Source organism: Podarcis raffonei, chromosome 13, assembly GCF_027172205.1.
Source record: "Podarcis raffonei isolate rPodRaf1 chromosome 13, rPodRaf1.pri, whole genome shotgun sequence".
Classification (NCBI taxonomy): domain Eukaryota; kingdom Metazoa; phylum Chordata; class Lepidosauria; order Squamata; family Lacertidae; genus Podarcis; species Podarcis raffonei.
In genome coordinates, this window is record NC_070614.1 from 51883069 (window position 1) to 51909072 (window position 26004).

At 49.5% G+C, this 26004-nt stretch overlaps 1 protein-coding gene across 1 annotated transcript; it reads left to right on the top strand.

Moving 5' to 3' along the window:
• The first annotated feature begins 2121 nt into the window (after positions 1 to 2121).
• On the top strand, positions 2122 to 21361 carry SHBG (sex hormone binding globulin). The gene is made up of 8 exons (XM_053362078.1): positions 2122 to 2596; positions 5465 to 5580; positions 7254 to 7443; positions 9771 to 9932; positions 15994 to 16162; positions 17669 to 17802; positions 19321 to 19540; positions 20631 to 21361. Exons 1-8 carry the CDS (start codon positions 2495 to 2497, stop codon positions 20807 to 20809), a joined length of 1272 nt encoding a protein of 423 aa, XP_053218053.1. The 5' UTR covers positions 2122 to 2494; the 3' UTR covers positions 20810 to 21361.
• The last annotated feature ends 4643 nt before the right edge of the window (positions 21362 to 26004 follow it).

Below are 26004 nucleotides of genomic sequence, written 5' to 3' on the forward strand. Positions count from 1 at the left end.
AGCCGAAGCTGATGGAAGGCCCTCCAGCCCATTGAGGCCTCAAGCGATGGCAGAGGATCCATAACGCCATCACCTCCCAAGGGAGACTGTCTCACTGTCAAACAGCTCTTAATGTCAGAAAGTTCTTCCGAACGTTTCGTCGGAATCTCCTTTCTTGCAACGTGAAGCCACAAGTTCAAGTCCTACCCTCCAGAGCGGGAGAAAGCAAGCTTGGCCCCTCTTCTATGGGACAGCGCTTCAGCTATTTGAAGACGGCTGTCAGGTCTTCTCCTTTCCAGGCTAAACTCACCCAGCTCCTTCAACCGTTCCTCATCAGGCTTGGTTTCCAGACCCTTGACCATCTTCTTCTCCCTCCTCACCACACCTTCCAGCTTGTCAACATCCTTAAATTGTGGTTTGCAGAACGGGACACGGTATTCCCGGTGTGGTCTGACCAAGGCGGAACAGAGGAGTTCTGTTACCTCCCTTGAGTTCGGCACTATATTTCTGTTGACGCAGCCTAGAATAGCGTTAGCTTTTTCTGCCACTGCATCACACTGTTGGCTCACCTTGAGCTTATGGTCCACTCAGACCCCTAGATCAGGCCTCAGCAAACTTTTTTAGCAGGGGGGCCGGCCCACTGTCCCTCAGACCTTGTGGGGGGCCGGACTATATTTTGGGAAAAAAAATAATGAACGAATTCCTATGCCCCACAAATAACCCAGAGATGCATTTTAAATAAAAGGACACATTCTACTCATGTAAAAACACGCTGATTCCCAGACCGTCCGCAGGCCAGATTGAGAAGGCGATTGGGCCTCATCCGGCCCCCAGGCCTTAGTTTGCCTACCCATGGCCTAGATCCTTTTCACATATATTAACTGGCAAGCCAGGTGTCCCCCACCTTATATCTGGCTCTCCCGCCCTGAGCGTAGATTTATCTGTGGGGTGGCACTGTGGGTTAAACCACAGAGCCTAGGACTTGCCAGTCAGAAGGTCGGCGGTTCGAATCCCTGCCACGGGGTGAGCTCCCGTTGCTCGGTCCCTGCTCCTGCCAACCTAGCAGTTCAAAAGCACGTCAAAGTGCAAGTAGATCAATAGGTACCACTCTGGCGGGAAGGTAAACGGCGTTTCCGTGCGCTGCTCTGGTTCACCAGAAGCGGCTTAGTCCTGCTGGCCACATGACCCGGAAGCTGTACGCTGGCTCCCTCTGCCAGTAAAGCGAGATGAGCGCCGCAACCCCAGAGTCGGCCACGACTGGACCTAATGGTCAGGGGTCCCTTTACCTAATCCTAATGGGAGTATCCTCCATTTCCCCCTGAATGGGGGATCTTGGGGTCTCGCACTCGCCCCAAACTGTATGGGGGATGAGAGGGATCTGTGACTCCTGCCCTTGCAATAAGCAAGAGGATGATGACTCAGTTGGTAGAGCGTGAGAATCTTGGTTTAGAGTCGTGGGTTCGAGTTTTACACCAGGCAAAAGATTCCTGCGCATAAGGGGTTAGGCCAGATGCATGGGGTGTAAAAGGTAAAGGGACCCCTGACCATTAGGTCCAGTGGTTGCTGACTCTGGGGTTGCGGCGCTCATCTCGCTTTACTGGCCGAGGGAGCCGGCGTCCAGCTTCCGGGTCATGTGGCCAGCATGACTAAGCCGCTTCTGGCGAACCAGAGCAGCACATGGAAACGCCGTTCACCTTCCCGCTGGAGTGGTATCTATTTATCTACTTGCACTTTTGACGTGCTTTCGAACTGCTAGGTTGGCAGGAGCAGGGACCGAGCAACGGGAGCTCACCCCGTCGCGGGGATTCGAACCGCCGACCTTCTGATCGGCAAGTCCTAGGCTCAGTGGTTTAACCCACAGCGCCACCCCCGTCCCATATGGGGCATGGGGTGAGGCTTGCCTTAAATGGAGCATCTTTCGTTTTTGTTGTGCGAGGAGGCCTTGCGATGTGGCTGCTTGCCATTACAAGACTGCAGTTGTGGGCCTTGCGCCGTTTTATCGTGCTGCCGACGGCTCTCCAAACGAGCTTCTTGCAAAGCGCATCTTTGCAAAGGAGCTCTTTGGCTTGCAAGAAAAGAGAGAGGCCTTGTTTCTTGTTTGGCAAACGCTCCCCTTCTTTTTGCTTCGAAGCTTGGACAAGGCTTACCTCTCCTATCGTCTGTTCAAATAAAACCATTTAGAACAAAGGGAAAGAAACGCCGTGTGGTCCGGAGAGGCTGGCGAACGGAGAAGACGAGTCCAGGTGGCGATTTTTGGGCACCAGGATGGAAGATGCAGGAGCACACCTGGATGTGCCGTGAAACTCCAGAGAGCCGGGCTCAGGCTCCGGGCCCCCAAACCCCGTCTCCCTGCCCCCATGGATTTCTGCTGCGTCCATGCAAGCCTTGACCTGATGAGTTTATGTCAACAACCTTTCCTGACAGTGCAGAATTATCGCTGTTTGCCCACCGCATATCCCGGCTCGCGGCTGCAGTCTCTGCCAGACTCTGTTGAATCTTGACGCTCTCCGGAGAAATGAACCCCATCTGGCCTTGTCTGGTCCTCCTGGTGGTCTCAGGACCCTCTCGGGCGGCCGGGGAGCGGCTGCAGGACATCTTGGGGGTCCACGTTCCCAAGGTGAGTTTGGGAGATTTGCCAGGTAGTGGGGAGCAACCGTCTGGGAGAGGGGTGTTGGGAAGATTTCGGGGGGCACACCTGGGTCCCGTATACCCCAGCTGTGCCTGGATTCGGCCTCAGGGCGTTTCGTGCCGGAGGGCCCTCTGAGCACGTCCAGAGGGCTTGCAGCAACGCCGGAAGCAGGGAAAACGTCGTCTGCGTCATAGGATGCCACAACGTTTATAAAAGTAAGCCTGGCCTGGATAATTTCCTCCCTCCCACTAGAACTTGTGGGTGTACGATGAAGGTGAGCGTTGGAAGAGTCAGGCCAGGCCAAAGGAAGTCCTCTTTTGTGCACTTAAACTGTGGAACTCCCTGCCACAGGATTCTTCTGATGGGAGTGGCGGACTCCTCCTGCTTCCCAGACAGGAGACTGGGCTCGGGGTGGGCTGCGTTCAGCCCCACATCTCCCGCTGATGCTTTGGGTTCAGCCTCGGGGACATTTCGTGCTGGAGATCCCTCTGAGCATGTCCAGAGTGCCTACAGCAGTGCCAGGGAAAAGAATGTCCGGCTCGTAGGATGGGGGAGGGATTAAGCTCTCTTTAAAGAAGAGAGGCACAGGAAATAAATATCCTTCGTGAAATGATGGCTCTGCCCTCACAAAATCCCTGGCGCCTTTTCGCAACTGCGCCGCAGGCAGGAGCTCAACAGGTGAGGTTTTCCCTGGAGGCTGCCTTCGCAAAGCATCATGGGGTTTGTAGTTTCCTCCCTGAAATGGAGAAGCAGTGGCTGATGGGAAATTACTTCCTTCCACTTTTTACTGCTGCAGGATGAGTTTTTAGAGTTTGGGAAGGGTTTTTTTTCCCCACAGGTCACCTAAGATTTTGAAAGTAAAGAACTGAATTACTTGGTCCCTGCCATGTTTTTTTCCTGACGGGCTCCTAGCCCCTTTCACAGCTATGCTGCTCTATCTGAAGATCACTGGGCTGGTTACAATATAAAAAGACAAAAATACATGTCGTCATAACAAACAAAAACAATACCCGCCCCCAAACACACTGTGTTTATTTTTTGAAATAATAATCGCCTTACAGCTTTGTGGAGGGCGGAGAAGGAAAAAGAGAAGAGGAAGGAAGGAAGGAAGGAAAGAAAGAAAGAAAGGGGGGAGAAAAAGAAAGAAGGAAAAGAAAAGAAAAGAAGAAAGAAAGAAAGAACTAAAAATGTTGAAGTAGTAGTTTACCCACCTACCTATATATAATCATAAAAATAAAAGGGTACATAAAAAACCCTTTGGGAGAATGAGGGGGAGGAAAAATATATTATTATTAAATAATCTGTTTCATTGTGTGTGTCTTTAAAAGCAACAAACAAAAAAGGGGAAAAGAAAAGAAAAACAACAATAGCAAAGAAATAAGGTGAAATACTAAAAAACAGTGATGGTAATGATGAAAGGGCGGGGGGGGGATGGACACTGATAGATTTTTTTTGCCCAATTTAATTTTAAAGATAATGATAATATTAATCAATAATAAAAAGAAGAGGAAACCAGGGCTGAAGCAGAGGTCCCAGGAAGTGGCCTGTGTTGGTTCAATTGGTTTAATTCCTGAGAGATGATGAAGAAGAAGAAGAAGAAGAAGAAGAAGAGGAAGAAGAGGAGAAGTTGGGGTCTTGTGTCCCTTTCCACTATTTCCCCCTCCTCTCTTCCCAACCCAATACTGCATGCAACACTAACATCTTGCGGCAAATGAAACTGATCTGTAGAAAATGCAATGCATGTATTTTTGTAAAGTAATGAATTGCGGGTGGCGCTGTGGGTTAAACCACAGAGCCTAGGACTTGCCGATCAGAAGGTCGGCGGTTCGAATCCCCGCGATGGGGTGAGCTCCCGTTGCTCGGTCCCAGCTCCTGCCAACCTAGCAGTTCGAAAGCATGTCAAAGTGCAAGTAGATAAATAGGTACCACTCCAGCGGGAAGGTAAACGGCGTTTCCGTGCGCTGCTCTGGTTCGCCAGAAGCGGCTTAGTCCTGCTGGCCACATGACCCAGAAGCTGTACGCCGGCTCCCTTGGCCAATAAAGCGAGATGAGCGCCGCAACCCCAGAGTCGGCCACGACTGGACCTAATGGTCAGGGGTCCCTTTACCTTTACCTTTAAATCTTTAAATCTTTAATAATAATAATAATAATAATAATAATAGCCTTACAGCTAATACAGTATAACTGCTCATCCCCACAGCAGGAAGGGGCTTCGATTGACTTGCATCTAGTGGCCTCTGTTTGAGTGGCAAGTGTATTCTAGGGCCCCAGGGCCTTTCACAGCTGGGCTGCAGGCAGAAATTCAACAGGTGAAGCCCGCCACCTCCACTTCCTACTGACTAAAGCTTTATAGGTTGAAATTCTGCCTATTGCACAATTTAAAGGCGTAGAAGCCCCCTTCCGGGTGGGTGGGTAAATAAGGCGTCTATTGCAGCTCCTTATTCATTTATTTAAGGCAAATAGGACTTAATTCCGCTTCCAAGAGTTATTTTTCTTCCCCCGCGGAATTAATCCAGATTTCATTCCCACGAGACGCCAGCGCAAAAAAGAAACGCCGAATTGACAATCGCTCGGAGCTGCACCGAAAACGAGCCCTGCTATTAATTAATTGCAATTGGCTTTCTAAAGCAGTTTACGCAGGGGGAAAAATATGTATTAAATTTTAACGGGGCAACAGCGCCACCTTGTGGCATTGAGGTGTAATGAACTGTGGAATATTCTTTATTTGCAGCAGCAGCAGCAGCACCACCTACCGATCAGTTCTGGTAATTCACCCGTTCCCTATTTCTTTTCCGGGTCGGTGCTGCCACCTAGTGGCCAATGATGGTAAATGGCCATTATATCTTTTCCCCCCAGTACGGCCAGTGCTTCCAGTCCGTCTCTGGAGAGGCAGGTGCTTTGAACGTTGGGCAGAGATGGGGAGACCCCTCCCCGACAGCCACATTGGTCATTGATCCACGTACGGTGACAAGGTAAGCACCTGAGTCATGCCGCGAGGTCCTGAGAGCCATTGGGGCAGTGGCGTAGCAAGGTCAGGGGGTGCCCGGGGCGGAAAATTTCTTGTCAAAACCCCACTGAAATTATGAAAAGAAGGAAAAAAACCTGAGAACCTGAGAAAGTTTCTGGATTTCCAGTGCGTTTATAAAACTGATGGAATGGGACTGAGGGGCAGGAAAATGCCTCTGTGGCTTTAACAAGGGCAAGAAAAACAGACGGAAATTCAACAGGTGCAGTATCTTTCCCCCCAAAGATGAACTGATATGGGGTGGGGTCAGGCTGTCGCTCAAGGGGTAGAGCATCATGCAGAATGTCCCAGGTTCGCATGTCCACCACATGTGGAAAAATTCACCATCCTTTAATTTACACTTCCAGCAGGCTTTGTTGCGAAAAAATGAATTTTTTTCGGGACATGATATATAACGAAATGAAAAAAAAAACTGTTTAAATACACATTCCCAAAGAAACCAGAGGCTTTCTTGCTAGGGATAATAGGAGATGAATTAAGAAAAGAGGATTGTAAATTATTTATGTATGCCATGACCGCCGCTAGGATTCTTGTGGCCCAGAAATGGAAAACCCAGGAGATCCCAGCTTTAACGGAGTGGCAGACGAAAATGTTTGAATATCTTGAATTGGCGAAAATGACTTATAAGATTAGATACCAAACAAAGTTTGAAGAGGAGTGGAGTAAATTTGTTGTGTACATACGGAATAACTGTAGAAGCTTAAAAACTGTAGCAGGGTGAACATAAATCGAGATGTGGATGGAGTGTAAATAAGAATCTGTAAGAGTGGATGTTAATTTGTGAAAGCCGAAGCAGGGAAGGAAGGAAGTCTGAGTGCGATAAAGCGCAGGGTAAATAAGAAAATACTAAAATGTTGAATGGAAGAGTTTATGTTTTACTTGACTTTGTTTTTGAAAATTTAATAAAAAGCATTTTAAAAAAAAAGAATGTCCCAGGTTCAATCCCTGAGGGCTGGGAAAGGACTCCCTGTCTGAAAAACTCTGAGGAAAACTGGGCTGCGGGTTGGTGTAGACAATACTGAGGTAGATATGGCTCTCCATAGGCAGATTCTTTGCACAAGAAGTCGCTGGTTCAGTTTTTGGCCCCTCTCATTAAAGGACGGCAGGGAATACGCTAAAGATCTCTCAGTTAGAGACGCCAGTCAGAACAGGCAATATTTAGAGAGATGGGCCAATGATCTGACTCTGAAAGAGGCAGCTTCGTGTGGTTTGCGAGGCTTCGCCTGTTGGATTTCTGTCTGCCTGGGAACAACCCTTCTTAAAAAATAACAGCAACCAAGAAAACAAAGGAGGACAATTTTAGAGTTGAGATAACTCCCGAACCATTATTATTATTATTATTATTATTATTATTATTTGGTTTGGGAGTTCAATAATAATAATAATAATAATAATAATAATAATAATAATATTTTTGCCTCACCTATCTGACTGGGTTGCTGCAGCCACTCTGGGCAGTTTCCAACACATATAAAACACAATAAATCATTAAACATTGAAAAGCTTCCTGCATCGCAGGGGGTTGGTCTAGATGACCCTCAGAGATCCCGTCCAACTCTACCATTCTGGGATTAAGTGGGGCCTGGCTGATCTCAGCAGCTTCTGATTCCGTCTCCCCAGTGCCACCTCCTATTTCGACTTCCGCACCTTCGACCCGGAAGGCGTGATCTTCTACGGGGACATGAGCCCCGGAGTCAACTGGTTCCTCCTGGCTCTGCGCAACGGGAAGCCCGAAATCCAGATCCACAACACCTTGACGAACGTCACCGTTTCCGGGGGGCGGCGCCTCGACGACGGCCAGTGGCATCGGGTACGGGGTGTGTGTTTGGGTGTGTTCCTGTGACAGATGCAAAGTTTAGGTAGATGAAGACGCAACTCACTCTGCACACACAGACCCCCCTGAAATGCCCAAAATATTGGGGCAGGACCCATAAATGGTCTCCGACTGGGAGGTGCCAGGGAGGACCTAAACCGGCACTCCCCAAACTATTACAAGCTCCTGACCCCTTGGCTTCATAAACAACCCCACATTTGTTCAGGTGAAGGTAAAGGACCCATGACAGTAAAGGACTGAGCTCCTGTTGCTCGGTCCCTGCTCCTGACAACCTAGCAGTTCGAAAGCACGTCAAAGTGCAAGTAGATAAATAGGTACCACTCCGGCGGGAAGGTAAATGGCGTTTCCGTGCGCTGCTCTGGTTCGCCAGAAGCGGCTTAGTCCTGCTGGCCACATGACCCGGAAGCTGTACGCCGGCTCCCTCGGCCAATAAAGCGAGATGAGCGCCGCAACCCCAGAGTCAGCCACGACCGGACCTAATGGTCAGGGGTCCCTTTACCTTTAACTATGGAAAGGCGGCATGCAAATAAAATGATTGATTGATTGAGCACTGTTAAACAGGAGGGATAGGAGGGCCTTTGTGTGTCAATATCTAAGGTGTAGTGGTTAGTAAAGGTAAAGGGATCCCTGACCATTAGGTCCAGTCGTGACCGACTCTGGGGTTGCAGCGCTCATCTCGCTTTATTGGCCGAGGGAGCCGGTGTACAGCTTCTGGGTCATGTGGGCAGCAGGACTAAGCCGCTTCTGGCGAACCAGAGCAGCGCATGGAAACGCCGGTTACCTTCCCCCCCGGACTGGTACCTATTTATCTACAGTCATACCTCTTGTTACATTTGCTTCAGGTTAAATCTTTTCAGTTTGCGTCCTGCGGCGACCCAGAAGTACCAGAAAGGGTGACTTCTGGGTTTTGCCGCTCGCGCATGCGCAGACGCTCAAAATGACGTCATGCGGTGAATCACGACCCGTGCACCCGCAGACACGGGTTGCGTTCTGCTCATGTTGTGAATGGGGCTCTGGAACGGATCCTGTTCGCAAGCAGAGGTACCACTGTACTTACATTTTTGGCGTGCTTTCGAACTGCTAGGTTGGCAGGAGCAGGGACCGAGCAACGGGAGCTCACCCCGTCGCAGGGATTCAAACCGCTGACCTTCTGATCGGCAAGCCCAAGAGGCTCGGTTGTTTAGGTGCCACCCATTTTGGGAACCTCTGATCTAAAGGAAGAGGGAGGGCTGTAGCTCTGTGCGAGAGCATCAGGGTCCCGGGTTCAGTTCCTGAGAACTGCAAGTAGGCCTGGGAGTGGTCTCGGCTGAAACCCCAGAAATCTGCAGTCAGTGTGTAGACAATTTACCAGACTCTGAATAAGGCAGCTTGGCCCCTTCCAAACACCCCAGTAAACACAGCCCCTTGGTTATTTGCTTCTGCTCAAAAAGCCTCTGTGTTAATTGAGCAACACTAAAGCGCATTGAAGGGCATTGTTCACATTAAAATCAGAGCGCTTTTCTTCCGCTCTTCAGGGGGAAAGGGGGCTCCCAGAGATGTCAGTGACAAAGCACTCCCTGCTCTCAATCTTACAATCTCAAGCTGCTTTCACTCAGAGTCGAGGGTGGATTTCATGCTCTTTATTCAGCTCATAGTGGTGAGGAGGGAATGAAAGTCCCCTCAAAGTATCTGCTTTATATACATTATTTACACAATGGGCTGCACATGATTGGCTAATTCCGGAATTCTCCTGTAGGCCAATCAGGTTGTGGATTCACTTCTATCTGGAGCTGGATTGGGTGGCTCCTGCCGACCAATCATACTGCTGCATTGTTCTAGGACCAATCAGACTGCTGCATTCTGAATCCTATTGTTCTAGGACCAATCAGACTGCTGCATTTTGGATCCTATTCAACTCAGTACATAACAGGATCTTTGCCTTTCACGCCCACATGTGAATTCTGTGTAGCGTCTGCATGTCACAACTGACATTCCAGTCCATATCTCTCTCCCCATCTGTGCTTTAATTCAGACCTCTCTTTTTCTGGGGGAAACCTGCCACGTAAAAAAAAAAAAAAAACCCGTTTGCGGGCCTGTTTGTCATATTAAGCCTCCCGTGGGGTAGACACGACACGAGAGGGAAAGGAGTGTGGAGGGAGGAGGAAAACAGAAAACCCCAGCACTCTCCCTGAGCTTGCAGAGCGATGCGCCTATATGATATCAACCGCTGAATGGTCGCCCTTGTTCCTGCCAGAGTAGAGAGACAAGGAAGGGGAAATTGTGGGCCTTTCCTGTTCCTAACGCCTCTCCGCTATGCCCGACAGATCATGGCGAAGAACGAGGGGCACACGGTCCTGCTGGCGGTGGACGGCGTTGACCAGCTGACCCTCAACCACGTCTCCGAAGCCATTGTGGAGGCCCCTGTCTTCGCCCTGCGCATTGGCGTCGGGGGCTTGCTGATCCCCATGGAGGAGCTCCTTGTCCCAGTAAGAATCATAGAATGATAGAATCATAGAGTTGGAAGAGACCACAAGGGCCATGGAGTCCAACCCCCTGCCAAGCAGGAAACACCATCAGAGCACTCCTGACATATGGTTGTCAAGCCTCTGCTTAAAGACCTCCAAAGAAGGAGACTCCACCACACTCCTTGGCAGCAAATTCCACTGTCAAACAGCTCTTACTGTCAGGAAGTTCTTCCTAATGTTTAGGTGGAATCTTCTTTCCTGCAGTTTGGATCCATTGCTCCGTGTCCGCTTCTCTGGAGCAGCAGAAAACAACCTTTCTCCCTCCTCTATGTGACATCCTTTTATATATTTGAACATGGCTATCATATCACCCCTTAGCCTCCTCTTCTCCAGGCTAAACATGCCCAGCTCCCTTAGCCGTTCCTCATAAGGCATCGTTTCCAGGCCTTTGACCATTTTGGTTGCCCTCCTCTGGACACGTTCCAGTTTGTCAGTGTCCTTCTTGAACGGTGGTGCCCAGAACTGGACACAGTACTCCAGGTGAGGTCTGACCAGAGCAGAATACAGTGGCACTATTACTTCCCGTGATCTAGAGCCTATCCCCTTCCTTGTACGCTAGAAGGGGCTGCAGGTCGGGGCTGGAAACAGGTATGGCTGGAGGAGCCAGCAGTAGGTGGCGCTAGAGGGCACTGTTTCTGCATCAGGACCCCCGTCCCCGGCAGCATAGAGCAGAACGGTTTGTTGGGGTTGCAATATCTGGAGACTGGTCCTTTCACAGTGCCAAGCATCGCTGTGAAATTAGGGGGCGTGCTTCTTGAAAATATTGGGGGGCTGCCCCCTGGCCCCCCCAGATGGTGAGCTTGGCTCCCTCTGGTGGTGGAAGTTAGAAAGAACACCAGGTCACTAATAATAATAATAATAATAATAATAATAATAATAATAATAATAATTTATTATTTATACCCCGCCCATCTGGCTGGGCTTCCCCAGCCACTCTGGGCGGCTTCCAACACAATATTAAAATACAGTAATACATCAAACTTTAAAAGCTTCCCTAAAGAGGGCTGCCTTCAGGTGTCTTCTAAAAGTTTGGTAGTTGTTCTCTTTGACATCTGGTGGGAGGGCGTTCCACAGGGCGGGCGCCAACACCGAGAAGGCCCTCTGCCTGGTTCCCTGTAGCCTCACTTCTCGCAGGGAGGGAACCGCCAGAAGGCCCTCGGAGCTGGACCTCAGTGTCCAGGCAGAACGATGGGGGTGGAGACGCTCCTTCAGGTCTACTGGGCCTTTGAGGCCATTTAGGGCTTTCAAGGTCAACACCAACACTTTGAATTGAGGTCAGAAACGTACTGGGAGCCAATGTAGGTCTTTCAAGACCGGTGTTATGTGGTCTCGGCAGCTGCTCCCAGTCACCAGTGTGGCTGCCACATTCTGGATTAGTTGTAGTTTCCGGGTCACCTTCAAAGGTAGCCCCACATAGAGCGCATTGCAGTAGTCCAAGCAGGAGATAACCAGAGCATGCACCACTCTGGCCAGACAGTCTGCGGGCAGGAAGGGTCTCATCCTGCATATCAGATGGAGCTGGCAGACAGCCGCCCTGGACACAGATTTGACCTGTGCCTCCATGGACAGCGGCGAGTCCAAAATGACTCCCAGGCTGCACACCTGGTCCTTCACATGGATGGAGCCCCTGTTTGATGGATGGATGGATGGATGGAGGGTTTCTAAGAATCCTATACCGTTCTTCTTCCAAACAGATCCCAGGGCAGCGTGCAAGAACCCACCATTCCTGTCAGTTTACTGTTTATTTATTTTATTAAACAAAATAAACCCAAGACAAATCGCATGGAGAAATATGGTTTCAGCGCAAGGTTGGACGTTATCGTTGAACTTGCTCTTCCAAAACAGTACAAAAAATACCCCTTTTTCCATAGCTCAGCCAGTGGAACATTTCGGAGTTGTGGGTTCGAGATTCCTGCGTTGTAGGGAGTTGGGCTAGATCAGGGGTAGGCAAACTAAGGCCCGGGGGCCGGATCCGGCCCAATCACCTTCTCAATTCGGCCCGTGGACGGTCCGGGAATCAGCATGTTTTTACATGAGTGGAATGTGTGCTTTTAGTTAAAATGCATCTCTGGGTTATTTGTGGGGCATAGGAATTCGTTCATTTATTTTTTTCATAATATAGTCCGGCCCCCACAAGGTCTGAGGGACAGTGGACCGGCCCCCTGCGGAAAAAGGTTGCTGACCCCTGGCCTAGATGATTCATAATCCTGCGAGGCTGGTTTATATGTATTCTTTTGTAGTAAGTCAGCTTAATCAAATGGACAACATTTTCTCCATCCATTCAGATATAGCAGGAAATACGCCCTGCACCCCCGCTCCCCAAATTTTAGCTTTTACAATCTTAGCAGCAGTTGTACGGTTAAACGTTATAATTGTACTAAAGCGTCATAATAAATCTCCTCACGTACCATCGAAGCAGCAAAAGCCAGGTTTGAATTTCTGTCGCCCCAGCTGCCTCAACAGAAACAGAATTAGCTGCAGCCTCAGGCGAAGAAATCTGAACGGCAATAACATCCCTTAATCTCTACGGTGCAAACCAAAACACAGTTTCCTCCGGCAATTTAGCTGGGTGCGAGAGACAGCTGTCTATCACAAGGGTAGGCAACCTAAGGCCCGGGGGCCGGATCCGGCCCAATCGCCTTCTCAATCCGGCCCGCGGACAGTCCAGGAATTAGTGTGTTTTTCCATGAGTAGAATGTGTGCTTTTATTTAAAATACATCTCTGAGTTATTTGTGGGGCATAGGAATTCGTTCATTCATTTTTTCTTCTTCAAAATATAGTCCAGCCCTCCACAAGGATGGAGGGACAGTGGACCGGCCCCCCTGCTGAAAAAGGTTGCTGACCCCTGGCCTATCACAACAGGCCCACAAATAAATGTGTGTGTGTGTGTGTGTGTGTGGGAATAGATTACCGTATTTTTCGCTCCAGAAGACGCACTTTTTTCTTCCTAAAATGTAAGGGGAAATGTCTGTGCGTCTTATGGAGCAAATGTGTGGTCCCTGGAGCCGAATTTGTTGTTGTTGTTTAGTTGTTTAGCCGTGTCCGACTCTTCGTGACCCCATGGACCAGAGCACGCCAGGCACCTCTGTCCTCCACTACCTCCCGCAGTTTGGTCAAACTCATGCTGGTAACCTCGAAAACACTATCCAACCATCTCGTCCTCTGTCGCCCCCTTCTCCTTGTGCCCTCCATCTTTCCCAACATCAGGGTCTTCTCCAGGGAGTCTTCTCTTCTCATGAGGTGGCCAAAGTCTTGGAGCCTCAGCTTCAGGATCTGTCCTTCCAGTGAGCACTCAGGGCTGATTTCCTTCAGAATGGAGAGGTTTGATCTTCTTGCAGTCCATGGGACTCTCCAGAGTCTCCTCCAGCACCAGAATTCAAAAGCATCAATTCTTCGGCGATCAGCCTTCTTGATGGTCCAGCTCTCACTTCCATACATCACTACTGGGGAAACCATGGCTTTAGGGGCAAAAGCAGATCATGCTTTTTTTTTTTTTAAGAGGGAAGGGGGTGTTGAAACAAAGCCGCTGATCGTTTGCCCAATCAGGGAGAGAGATAAGGGACGCTAGAGATAAAGGAGGCTGCCTGGGAGGGGGAGGTAAAGACAGCAAACTTGCAAAGGGGGAAACGGGAACACTAAAGCAATAGAGAGAAATGAGAAGAAAAGGAGGAGCAAAAAACTGCTCCAGCTAAGGAAAAGGCACTAAGGCAAACAAGAGGGAAGGGAGTGTTGAAAGGAAACAGCTGATCTGTGGGATCGCAAGAGAAATAAGGGAGGCTAGAGAAGGCTGCCTGGGAAGGGGGAGGTAAAAGCCCATGGATCCTCAGGATTTTTACATTGGTCACCCCAAATTCACCATCAGATCACATGTCTGTGGCCACAGCATGAACCACAAAAATCATACACCCAGTGTTTTCCTCCTCTAAAAACTAGGTGCATCTTATGGTCAGGTGCGTCTTATGGAGTGAAAAATACGGTACATGAAACTAGGAGTGCAAATCAGTCTAGAAAACCCACACTCAGAAGAGGGGGGCTTATTTTGAAATGAATTGCAATTTGCAATGTGCCCCACGGTCATCTAGTCCAACCCCGTACAATGCTGGAATCTCAACGTCAGATGGCCGTCCAACATCTGCTTAAAAATCTTCAAGGAAGGAGAGTCCACCACTTTCCAAAGGAGTCTGTTCCCCTGTTGAACAGCTCTTGCTGTCAGAAAGTTCTTCCTAATATTTAGCCGGAATCTCCTTTCTTGAAACTTGAAGCCATGGTTTCGAGTCCTACCCTCCGGATCAGGAGAAAGCAAGCTTTCTCCATCTTCCGTGTGATACACCTTCAGATATTTGAAGATGGCCCTCATATCTCCTCCTGGTCTCCTCTAATCAAAACATACCCAGCTCCTTCGACCGTTCCTCATCAGGCGTGGTTTCCAGACCTCTGGTCATCTTGGTCAACCTTCTCTGCACATCTTCCAGCTTGTCAACATTCTTCTTAAATTGTGGCTCCCAGAACTGGACACAGGATTCCATGTGGGGTCTGACGAAGGCACAGTAGAAGAATATTATGACTTCCCTTGACTTGGAATCAGGAGTCAGCAAACTTTTTCAGCAGGGGGCCAGTCCACTGTCCCTCAGACCTTGTGGGGGGCCGGATTATATTTTGAAAAAAATAAAAATGAACAAATTCCTACACAAATAACTCAGAGTTGCATTTTAAATAAAAGCACACATTCTGCTCATATAAAAACACGCTGATCCCTGGACTGTCCGTGGGCCGGATTGAGAAGGCGATTGGGCCGGATCCGGCCCCCGAGCCTTAGTTTGCCTTCCCATGGGTTAGATCAGGCTTCCTCAACCTCTGCCCTCCAGATGTTTTTTTGGCCTACAACTCCCATGATCCCTTGCTAGCAGGACCAGTGGTCAGGGATGATGGGAACTGTAGTCCCCAGAGCCTTAGTTTGCCTATCCATGACCTGGACACAAAGCTTCTGTTGATGCAGCCTAGAATAGCTCTTTACGCCGTAGCACAGCAGTTCTCAACCTGTGGTCCCCAGATGTTGTTGGACTACAACTCCCATCATCCCTGAGCTCCGGCCTCGCTAGCTAGGGATGATGGGAGTTGTAGTCTAACAACATCTGGGGACCCACAGGTTGAGAACCGCTGCGCGTAGCACCACACCACTGTCTCACGCTCCCCTGGGACCCCTAGATCCCTTTCCACATGCGCTGCTGTCGAGTTGGGGGGTGTGATAGGAATTTTATGCTCTTAGATATATGGTAATGTTCATAAGTGTACCAACCAAGCACATACATAGATCAGCACAGGAAGACCGACCTGGAACCATTTTGATTCCTAAACTGACCAAATGTTTTCTCTGCAAGGTCAAAGTGGAAAAGCCTCCCCATTGTCTTTTCCTTCACAAATCCTGTCTTAAGGGTATGTCTGTGTTTGAATAAGGTGTGAGCCTGTGACCTGGCCCAGGAACTAAGTATTTATCACTACAAAAGACTAGCCAGGCTACCCAGGAAATCCAATCAAGTATCCTGCCAGACAGGAGATAAACAATGACAGGAGAAAAACAATATTAAAATGTTCCGCCTTTTTTGTGATGTATGTATGATGTTTCTGGGGTTGGTCTTGATTGACAGGGTGGCAATTTCAAAAGTCTTTATAAGGCCATGCACACCATTTTTCTGGGTCCTTCCTCTCTCCTGCAAGTGAGGGGAACACCCTGTTGCTACAGATCAATAAAGATCAAGCTTACTAGCTGCTTTGCTTCTCAATATTCTCTGGTTGGCCTCTGTTATTCTCTCCTACCAATAGGGAACCTATGTAAGGACTCTATATGGGCTCTTGGATACCCCATAAGGGAAAAAGAACAGATTTTGTTTACAACAGGGGCTCACACCCTATATCTCCACCCCTAGTTTTTCCTCCCTAAGTGCAGAACCTTGCATTTGTCCCTGTCGAATTTTGGTTTTCCTCTCCCTGCCCTTCACCCTCTTCACTCCCTTTGCCTTCCAGCTCAACCCGGCCATGGATGGCTGCATGAGGCGATGGAATTGGCTGAACAAAAGCACCGAATGGCTGGAAGGGACGTCTCTGGAGGACAAAGACACCAAGGTCTGCTTCCCCACCATCCGCAGGGGGAGTTTCTTCCCGGGGAACGGACTGGCCACCTTCTCCCTATCAGGTACCAGCCGGGCAGGACCCCACGAATGTCTTGCTCCCCCAATTCTGCAACCCAAGCCTAGATCTCTGTTCCCTTGAGCTGAAAAGCAAAAGCCACAGACCTTCTATTGCGATGCACTCCTGACACCGGTTGCCTTAAGGACAGGCTGCCGCAATGCCCTCGCTGTGGTGCTTCCCTCGCGCTCGATCTGCAAGCTGCTGTGAATGAGGGAGGCTGCGACCCGGTTGCTGAATTATAGGCAATTAGACTTATGAACCTTAGTGGTACACCCAGCACAACTTTGTTGTTGTTGTTGAGTCGTTTAGTCGTGTCCGACTCTTCGTGGCCCCCTGGACCAGAGCACGCCAGGCCCCCCTGTCTTCCACTGCCTCCCACAGTTTGGTCAAACTCATGCTGGTAGCTTCGAGAACACTGTCCCACCATCTCGTCCTCCGTCGTCCTCTTCTCCTTGGGCCCTCCATCTTTCCCAGCATCAGGGTCTTTTCCAGGGAGTCTTCTCTTCTCATGAGGTGGCCAAAGTCTTGGAGCCTCAGCTTCAGGATCTGTCCTTCCAGTGAGCACTCATGGCTGATTTCCTTCAGAATGGAGAGGTTTGATCTTCTTGCAGTCCACGGGACTCTCAAGAGTCTCCTCCAGCACCAGAATTCAAAAGCATCCATTCTTTGGCGATCAGCCTTATTTATGGTCCAGCTCTCACTTCCATACATCACTACTGGGACAACCAGAGCTTTAACTATAGGGACCTTTGTTGGCAAGGTGATGTCTCTGCTTTTTAAGATGCTGTCTAGGTTTGTCATTGCTTTTCTCCCAAGAAGCAGGCGTCTTTTAATTTCGTGGCTGCTGTCACCATCTGCAGTGATCATGGAGCCCAAGAAAGTAAAATCTCTCACTGCCTCCATTTCTTCCCCTTCTATTTGCCAGGAGGTGATGGGCCCAGAGGCCACGATCTTCCTTTTTTTGATGTTGAGCTTCAGACCATATTTTGCGCTCTCCTCTTTCACCCTCATTGAAAGGTTCTTTAATTCCTCCTCACTTTCTGCCATCAAGGTTGTGTCATCTGCATATCTGAGGTGGTTGATATTTCTTCCGGCAATCTTAATTCCGGCTAGGGATTCATCCAGCCCAGCCTTAGTCTTTATACTATCAACTATCAATCAGAGATCTGCTGCCAGAGTTCAGGGTGTTCCTATGAGTATACCTTGGTTCGCGAACGCCTCGCGACTCAAACGCTTTGGCTCCCGAACGCCACAAACCCGGAAGTGAGTGTTCCGGTTTGCGAACGTTTTTTGGAACCCGGACGCCTGACAGGGCTTCTGATTGGCTGCAGGAGCTTCCTGCGTGGAATAATTATTTGTCCATATTTTTTCTTCCCAATTTTTTTTTTGTGTTGGTCCAGTCGTTCTCTCTCCTCTCAGTTATGATACAATGAGGACTGTGTAACTCTCAATAAGCTTATAACCCCCCCCTCTTCTCTCTCCCCCCCCCCGCACAACTCTCACCCTCCAGGCCTCCCTACCGGAGTCATCTCTGCCAACCGGAGCTGGTCCCTGACTGTGGAGATGTGGATCGGGGCCGCACCGCAGTCAGCGCCCCTGCTGGCTGCTTCCGCTTTCCCCCTGCGCTTGAGCCTGCATCGCACGGTGAGGGCTGCACCATGTAGACCCCCGAGGAAGGGGGGGACGGAAGAGGCGTGGCCCCCAAAACAGCAACACCCCAGAGACCCTGAAATAATGGACACATGGGTGTACAAAATGCAAAAAGCATGGGGCGCATGTGAACCGCACGTTAAGCAAACAGGGAGAACTGTCATGGCTTCCTTTCCCCCCAAAGAATTCTGGGAGTTGTAGTTTCTTGAGGGTGCTGGGAGTTGTTACAACTACATTTCCCAGAGTTCCCTGGGAAGAGAGATGGGTGATTAAACCACTCTGGTCCCTGGCCAAGGTGGCCATTCTCCCATCAGCCCTTGCAACACAGGTGTGCTGGCTCGGACTGATGGGAATTGTAGTCCAAAATGGATGGAAGACCCCAGGTTGGCTGTCGACCAATCGCTCCGGTCTGACCCCACCAAACATCTCGCCAAAGATGGACGGGAGAGCCTAACCTCCTGCAAACGTAGGTTGTGGGGGAATCTGGTATACCTGAAGGAGCGTCTCCATCCCCATCGCTCAGCCAGACACTGAGGTCCAGTGCCAAGGGCCTTCTGGCGGTTCCCTCCCTGTGGGAAGTGAGGTTACAGGGAACCAGGCAGAGGGCCTTCTCGGTGGTGGCACCCACCCTGTGGAACGCCCTCCCACCAGATATCAAGGAAATAAACAACTACCAGACTTTTAGGAGACATCTGAAGGTAGCCCTGTTTAGGGAAGCTTTTAATATCTGAAGGACTTCTGTATTTTGATATTTTGTTGGAAGCCACCCAGAGTGGCTGGAAAAACTCAGCCAGATGGGCAGGATATAAATAATAAATTATTATTACAGTGGTACCTCGGGTTACATACGCTTCAGGTTACAGACTCTGCTAACCCAGAAATAGTACCTCGGGTTAAGAACTTTGCTTCAGGATGAGAACAGAAATCGTGCTCCGGCGGAGCGGCGGCAGCAAGAGGCCCCATTAGCTAAAGTGGTGCTTCAGGTTAAGAACAGTTTCAGGTTAAGTACGGACCTCCGGAACGAATTAAGTACTTAACCCGAGGTACCACTGTACAGTGGTACCTCAGGTTACATACACTTCAGGTTACAGACTCTGCTAACCCAGAAATAGTACCTCAGGTTAAGAACTTTGCTTCAGGATAAGAACAGAAATCGGGCTCCGGCGGCACAGCGGCAGCAGGAGGCACCATTAGCTAAAGTGGTGCTTCAAGTTAAGAACAGTTTCAGGTTAAGTACAGACCTCCGGAACGAATTAAGTACTTAACCCGAGGTACCACATCATTATTATCATTATCATTATCATTATCATCATCATCATCATCATCATCATCATCATCATCATCGTCTCTGGTCATGGCACCAGCCAACACCCACCTTCGGGGAGACTTCACATTTCGCCACCAGCCACCTTTTTTCCTGCCCGTCATGTGTCTGTGAGTTCCAGAGATCTCTCTTGGCTGGCCAGGTTCCTAACTGCCTGCCCTTCTCTCTCCCCCCATTTCGTGCTCCAGGATCTGATGGCTCACCTGGGGAACAAGACGGTCCTTCAGGTGCCCTTCCCCCTGGGGGGCTGCCTGGACGCCCCCCTGCTCCTGAGCATCACCCCGTCCCACGCCACTCTCCGCCTGGGCGACACGGAGACCTCGAAGCCCACCCCAAAACTGGATTTCGAAAGCCTGAAGCACATCTGGCTGGGGAAAAAGGGGGACTTCGTCGTTGGGGGGCTGCCTGGTAGGTGTCCCCCTAAGAAATGTGTATGTCCCCCCTGCAAAGGGGCGGGGAATCTCAGCTCCAGGATGTGGCCCCCAGACCTCTCCACCTGGCCCTCTGAACCTTCCCCCAGACTGCACCCCTTACCATCCTCCTAGAGAGGTTTTGTTGTTGTTGCTTAGTCGTTTAGTCGTGTCCGCCTCTTCGTGACCCCCTGGACCAGAGCACGCCAGGCACCTCTGTCCTCCACTACCTCCCGCAGTTTGGTCAAACTCATGCTGGTAACCTCGAAAACACTATCCAACCATCTCGTCCTCTGTCACCCCCTTCTCCTTGTGCCCTCCATCTTTCCCAACATCACGGTCTTTTCCAGGGAGTCTTCTCTTCTCATGAGGTGGCCAAAGTCTTGGAGCCTCAGCTTCAGGATCTGTCCTTCCAGTGAGCACTCATGGCTGATTTCCTTCAGAATGGATCGGTTTGATCTTCTTGCAGTCCATGGGACTCTCAAGAGTCTCCTCCAGCACCAGAATTCAAAAGCATCCATTATTTGGCGATCAGCCTTCTTTATGGTCCAGCTCTCACTTCCATACATCACTACTGGGACAACCATAGCTTTAACTATACGGACCTTTGTTGGCAAGGTGATGTCTCTGCTTTTTAAGATGCTGTCTAGGCGGGTGGCGCTGTGGGTTAAACCACAGAGCCTAGGACTTGCAGATCGGAAGGTTGGCGGTTCGAATCCCCGCGACGGGGTGAGCTCCCGTTGCTTGGTCCCTGCTCCCGCCAACCTAGTAGTTCAAAAGCACATCAAAGTGCAAGTAGATAAATAGGTACCACTCTGGCAGGAAGGTAAACGGCGTTTCCGTGCACTGCTCTGGTTCACCAGAAGCGGCTTAGTCATGCTGGCCACATGACCCGGATAACGCCGGCTCCCTCGGCCAATAAAGTGAGATGAGTGCCGCAACCCCAGAGTCGGCCACGACTGGACCTAATGGTCAGGGGTCCCTTTACCTTTACCTTTTTAGGCCATTGCCTATAAGTGCATATAAGTCATCTTTCCTCCATTGTGATACCCACCCACCCATTCCATTCCATTTCTATTCCGTTGCAGGACAGGAAAAATTCCCGGCGGCCCAGGAGAGGAGTTTCTTCCGGGGCTGCCTGCGTGGGATCCGGGTTCAAGGCCACGAGCTGGACTTTGACGAGGTGCAATCCAGGAGCAACACTATCTGGCCCCACAGCTGCCCCGGAGCCGACGTAGGGCAGGCCAAGGCGGACCAAGAGGATTAGGGAGTACGGCGGCGCATCTTTTCCCGAGAAGCCGCCATCCTTTTCCCAAGCAAAAGCACACACACCCATCTCCTGCCCCCCCCCCAGCTCACTAATCCCCCTTTGCACATTTAACGCACAACGAGGTCGCTCTCAACATTCACAGCTTCTCCCCCAAGGGATCCTGGGAAATGTAGTTCGCCACGGGTGCCAAAAACAGGAGAGACAGGATGCTGGTGCGACCTGTCCAGCCCAGCTTCCTGTTTTCATGGCGAGCAGGATCCGAGTGCGAGAGTCGCTATCCCAGCTGTGGGGGCAGTGCATAGCCATTGTGGCAAGGAGCCTTTGACAGCTCTCTCCTCCATGAGGGTTGTAAGGCCGTCTGTCATGGGTGCTTTAGCTGGGAATCCCGCATTGCAGGGGGTTGGTTTGGATGACCTCCGGGGTCCCTTCCGACTCTACGGCTCTGTGATTCCAAGGAGACCCTGTACCCTTCAGCAACTTACAATTCCCATAGCTGGTGGTTAAACTACTCTGCGAATGGTTCCTCCATGAACAGAGGACTCTCCTCTTTTTTTCCCTTTTAAATTTTTTTTATTTTGACAAAGTAATCATCACAAATAAATAAGGATAAAAACGAGCACCCCACGCCCCCAAGGCCATTCCGTTGTAACCATCCAACCTCCCAAAATTTCAACACCTCTAGCGATGGTTTGACCCCTTTCCGTTTTGACAAATTCTATTAACACCTTCCCTATCGCCTCAAAATCATTTCTCCTGCGTATTCCCTGTCTTACCTTAAGGGCAGATGTTAATTTATCATAAACAGCTATATCCCACACCTCTTTATAGCATTCTTCCATTTTATATTCCCCTTGGCCCTTCTGCTTCCTAGCTATAATAATTTGTGCAGCTGTCAATAAATTTGTGAGCAAGTCCTTCGTCGCCTGCGAACTGTCCGCCCTATCATAAATTGATAATAATGCAACCTCTGGACTTTTGGTCAGCTTTAAGTCAGTGATTTCTGTTATCTCCTTAAACGCCCTTTGCCAAAAAATTGTACGTATTTACACATGTGAACATACCGTATTTTTTGCTCTCTAAGACTCACTTTTTCCCTCCTAAAAAGTAAGGGGAAATGTGTGTGCGTCTTATGGAGCGAATGCAGGCTGCGCAGCTATCCCAGAAGCCAGAACAGCAAGAGGGATTGCTGCTTTCACTGCGCAGCGATCCCTCTTGCTGTTCTGGCTTCTGAGATTCAGAATATTTTTCTCTTGTTTTCCTCCTCCAAAAACTAGGTGCGTCTTGTGGTCTGGTGCGTCTTATAGAGTGAAAAATACGGTAATTCCCTGTTTCCTGGCATCTCAGAGGAGTCTCCTAAGGACTCTCAGCGCCCATAACAAACTACATCTCCCAGGATCCTTTGGGGGACGACGACACACTGTTTAAAACGCCGTGATTCTGCTTTAAATGCGCAGTGCAGACGAGGCCTCAGTCCGATGCGTAGTTGTGTGATTGCTGAGTGGCTGGGAACGGCCTGACCAGATTTCGGTTGTGATTGTGGGCGGTTGTGCGAGGTTTTGCGTGTGTGTTGTGTGTAGGGACAGGGCGGCGATTGAATCTGGCAGTCTCAGCTTCCTTTACTTTCATGTTGTTGTTTTTCCAGTCCTAAGCGTGGTGCTTCCCATTTTTACGGCGGTCTGCCATTTTTAAACAGAAAAGAAATCCTTGTGAAAGTTCACCAGCATCTTGGCGCAAATTTATTTTCATGTACACATTTTTTTTGCTTGATATAGACATTTTTGCAAAGCGATTTCCCCTAATTTAGTGCAATTTTGGGGGATATGTTTTATATATATATAGATATATACACACACACACACACATATATATATATACACACACATTTATGTATATGCATTAATATGTACACTTTAGCTTAGTACAGTATGTACTCATTATTTCTCCTGTACACATGTCTCAGCCGGAGAGAACTGTATTGCAAACTCAAAAAGAGAAATACGAATTTCAAAGGATGGATGTGTTTCTGTTTGCGTAGCGTTTTTGGAGTAGCTAGATTCTCCTTTAAATACAAACTGAACTGAATCTGTCCCCAGTCCCTTCTGGGTGTGGGAACTTGCCCCTGGCAAGTCAAAAATTCTCCTGGTTTTGACTGAACTTAGCTCACCCAAGAGAGCCAAACACCTTGTGGTAAGTGACTTTATAAAAAGGACGCAAAGGGCCGCCGGAGATCTTTCCCCCCCATTTACTCAGGAGTAAGCCCTGCTGTTCTCAATGGGACGTGTAGGGTTGCAGCTAGGCCAGGCACTACCAAACACGGCCCTCCAGCTGTTTTGGAACTACAACTCCCATCATCCCTAGCTGACAGGACCAGTGGTCAGGGATGATGGGAATTGTAGTCCCAGAACAGCTGGAGGGCCGAGTCTGCAGGTGCCTGAGCTAGGCAGCGCAATCAGGTTGTCTGTTTGCTCAGAAGTAAACCCTGGAGCGGGGCTTTCACCCAATAATAATAATAATAATTTGTTGTTTAGTCGTTTAGTCGTGTCCGACTCTTCATGACCCCATGGACCAGAGCACGCCAGGCACTCCTGTCTTCCACTATCTCCTGCATAATAATAATAATAATAATAATAATAATAATAACCACATCCGCCAGTCAGAATGCAGTGCTTTAGCACCCTTTGGCCCAAAAGAGAGAGCAGGTTATAAGTTCTAAGAATGATGGCAGACCATAAATGTAAAGGGCGTGTGATGTTCACGTTTGTGGCATGCCTGAATCGGAGTTGGCTGTGTGTGGTGGCAAGGTAGTGTTGTAAACAAAATCTGTTCTTTTCCCCTTATGGGGTACCCAAGAGCCTGTATAGAGTCCTTACGTGGGTTCCCTGTCGGTAGGAGAAAATAACAGAGGCCAACCAGAGAATATTGAGAAGCAAAGCGGCTAGTAGGCCTGATCTTTATTCAAGCTGTTGCAACAGGGTGCTCCCTGAGAAGGACCCAGAACAAAGGACTCTATACGGGCTCTTGGATACCCCATAAGGGAAGAAGGGCAGATTTTATATAGAAAAGATGGCGATCACGAAGGGACCAAAAAAGCTAGTTGCAGCCTTGATAGTAAAGGTAAAGGGACCCCTGACCATTAAGTCCAGTCTTGGCCGACTCTGGGGTTGCAGCGCTCATCTCGCTTTACTGGCCAAGGGAGCCGGCGTACAGCTTCCGGGTCATGTGGCCAGCATGACTAAGCCGCTTCTGGCGAACCAGAGCAGCGCACGGAAACGCCGTTTACCTTCCCGCTGGAGTGGTACCTATTTATCTACTTGCACTTTGAGGTGCTTTCGAACTGCTAGGTTGGCAGGAGCAGGGACTGAGCAATGGGAGCTCACCCCGTCGCAGGGATTCGAACCGCCAACCTTCTGATCAGCAAGTCCTAGGCTCAGTGATTTAACCCACAGCGCCACCCGCGTCCCTTGCAGCCTGGATACACTTGCACAATTCAAACTGAGTCCAGCTAGAATTTATATAGCCCCGTGGTTCTCAACTTTTCAAACCCATCTGCAAAAAACCATTCTAAAAAGGGCACTTGTCCAAATTAGTCAATTTAACTCCATAAGGGATCATTCCTGCTAAACCAAAGCATATACACCTTCATGCATCTGCTGTTTCCTGAAGCTTGCTTGGTTGCAACAGCTTTAATAAAGATCAGGCTTACTAACCGCTTTGCTTCTCAATATTCTCTAGTTGGCCTCTGTTATTTTCTTTGACAGATGGAGAACCTGCAAAGGACTCTATACGGGCTCTTGGATACCCCATAAGGGAAGAAGGGCAGATTTTGTTTACGACAGAAGTAATGTGCAATAGGAAGTCTCTGTGTGTGTGTGATTCTTGGTGACAGAATGGGAGATTGCAAGGAAGGCGTCCCTTTGAAAACCTGAGCAACGGGCTAAGACAATATGCTGCGTGGACCAGCTACGGCTGTTGGCGGTGGACAACCCCACAAGGTTGTTGTCGTTGGGACCCAGATATGCGATTGCTGCCGCAGCCCCTTTTGATTCAAACTCTGCATCTTTGCCAGGACTGCAGCATTTAACTGAGTAACCCATGTACGTAATAAAGGTAAAGGTAAAGGGACCCCTGACCATTAGGTCCAGTCGTGGCCGACTCTGGGGTTGCGGCGCTCATCTCGCTCTGTAGGCCGAGGGAGCCGGCGTACAGCTTCCGGGTCATGTGGCCAGCATGACTAAGCCGCTTTTGGTTTACCTTCCCGCCGGAGCGGTACCTATTTATCTACTTGCACTTTGACGTGCTTTTGAACTGCTAGGTTGGCAGGAGCAGGGACCGAGCGACGGGAGCTCACCCTGTCGCGGGGATTCGAACAGCCGACCTTCTGATCGGCAAGTCCTAGGCTCTGTGGTTTAACCCACAGCGCCACCCGCGTCCCATGTACGTAATAGGAATGATAAATCTGTTGCAAGATTGTTCCCAATTAACTGGGCTGTTTGGTGCTTTTTAAAAAAACAACACCACCCAGTTATTTCTAATGCAGGTCCTTAAATAAGAAGAGCCTGTTGAATCAGGCCACTGGCATCCTGCTCTCACAGTGACTATTATGGGAAACCCAAAAGCGGGATTCGAACGCAAGACCCCTGTGGTTTCCAGCAAGTGGGATTCAAAAGCATTGCTGGCTCTGACCGTGAAGGCAGACCAAAGAGACATCCTAGCTTGTAGCCAGTGATAGCCCTCTCCTCCGTAAATTTGTCCAATCCTTTTTTAAATCCATCCGAGTCAGTGGCAGGGAGTTCCACAGTTCAACTTCAAGCTGTGGGAAGGACTTTCTTGGAATCTTCCAACAGGAAAACGGAGGGTGCCTTAAAAATAGGATGCCGCTATTCTCTCTCATACACAGCAGGGAACTGCTACCCCTCTAGGTCGCTCCATTAAGGTGTGACCCCAAAATTCTGGATGCCCTCAAACCAGTGCCAAAATTTAGTGCTGTGAACCCCGCAATTCACCCCCAAACTGCGTAATTGACAATTCAGGGTCACAAGTTAATGCCCAAATATCCAACCTCGTTGAGTGCCGAGATTTTGTGTTCTGTGCCGCAAACCCTGTGTTTGGTGCCACCACCAAAAAACCCCCAAGTTTTGCTCTGCTTTCCTTTGCACCACATCCGCCCGGCCGAGAGGCGAAACCGTCGAGCT

Bases quoted from the DNA above. Each gene is read 5' to 3' on its own strand.
- SHBG (XM_053362078.1), top strand. From the start codon at position 2,495: ATGAACCCCATCTGGCCTTGTCTGGTCCTCCTGGTGGTCTCAGGACCC. The intron at 9,933-15,993 runs GTAAGAATCATA...TTTGCCTTCCAG, and splicing joins TGGAGGAGCTCCTTGTCCCA to CTCAACCCGGCCATGGATGG. The intron at 17,803-19,320 runs GTGAGGGCTGCA...TTCGTGCTCCAG, and splicing joins GCTTGAGCCTGCATCGCACG to GATCTGATGGCTCACCTGGG.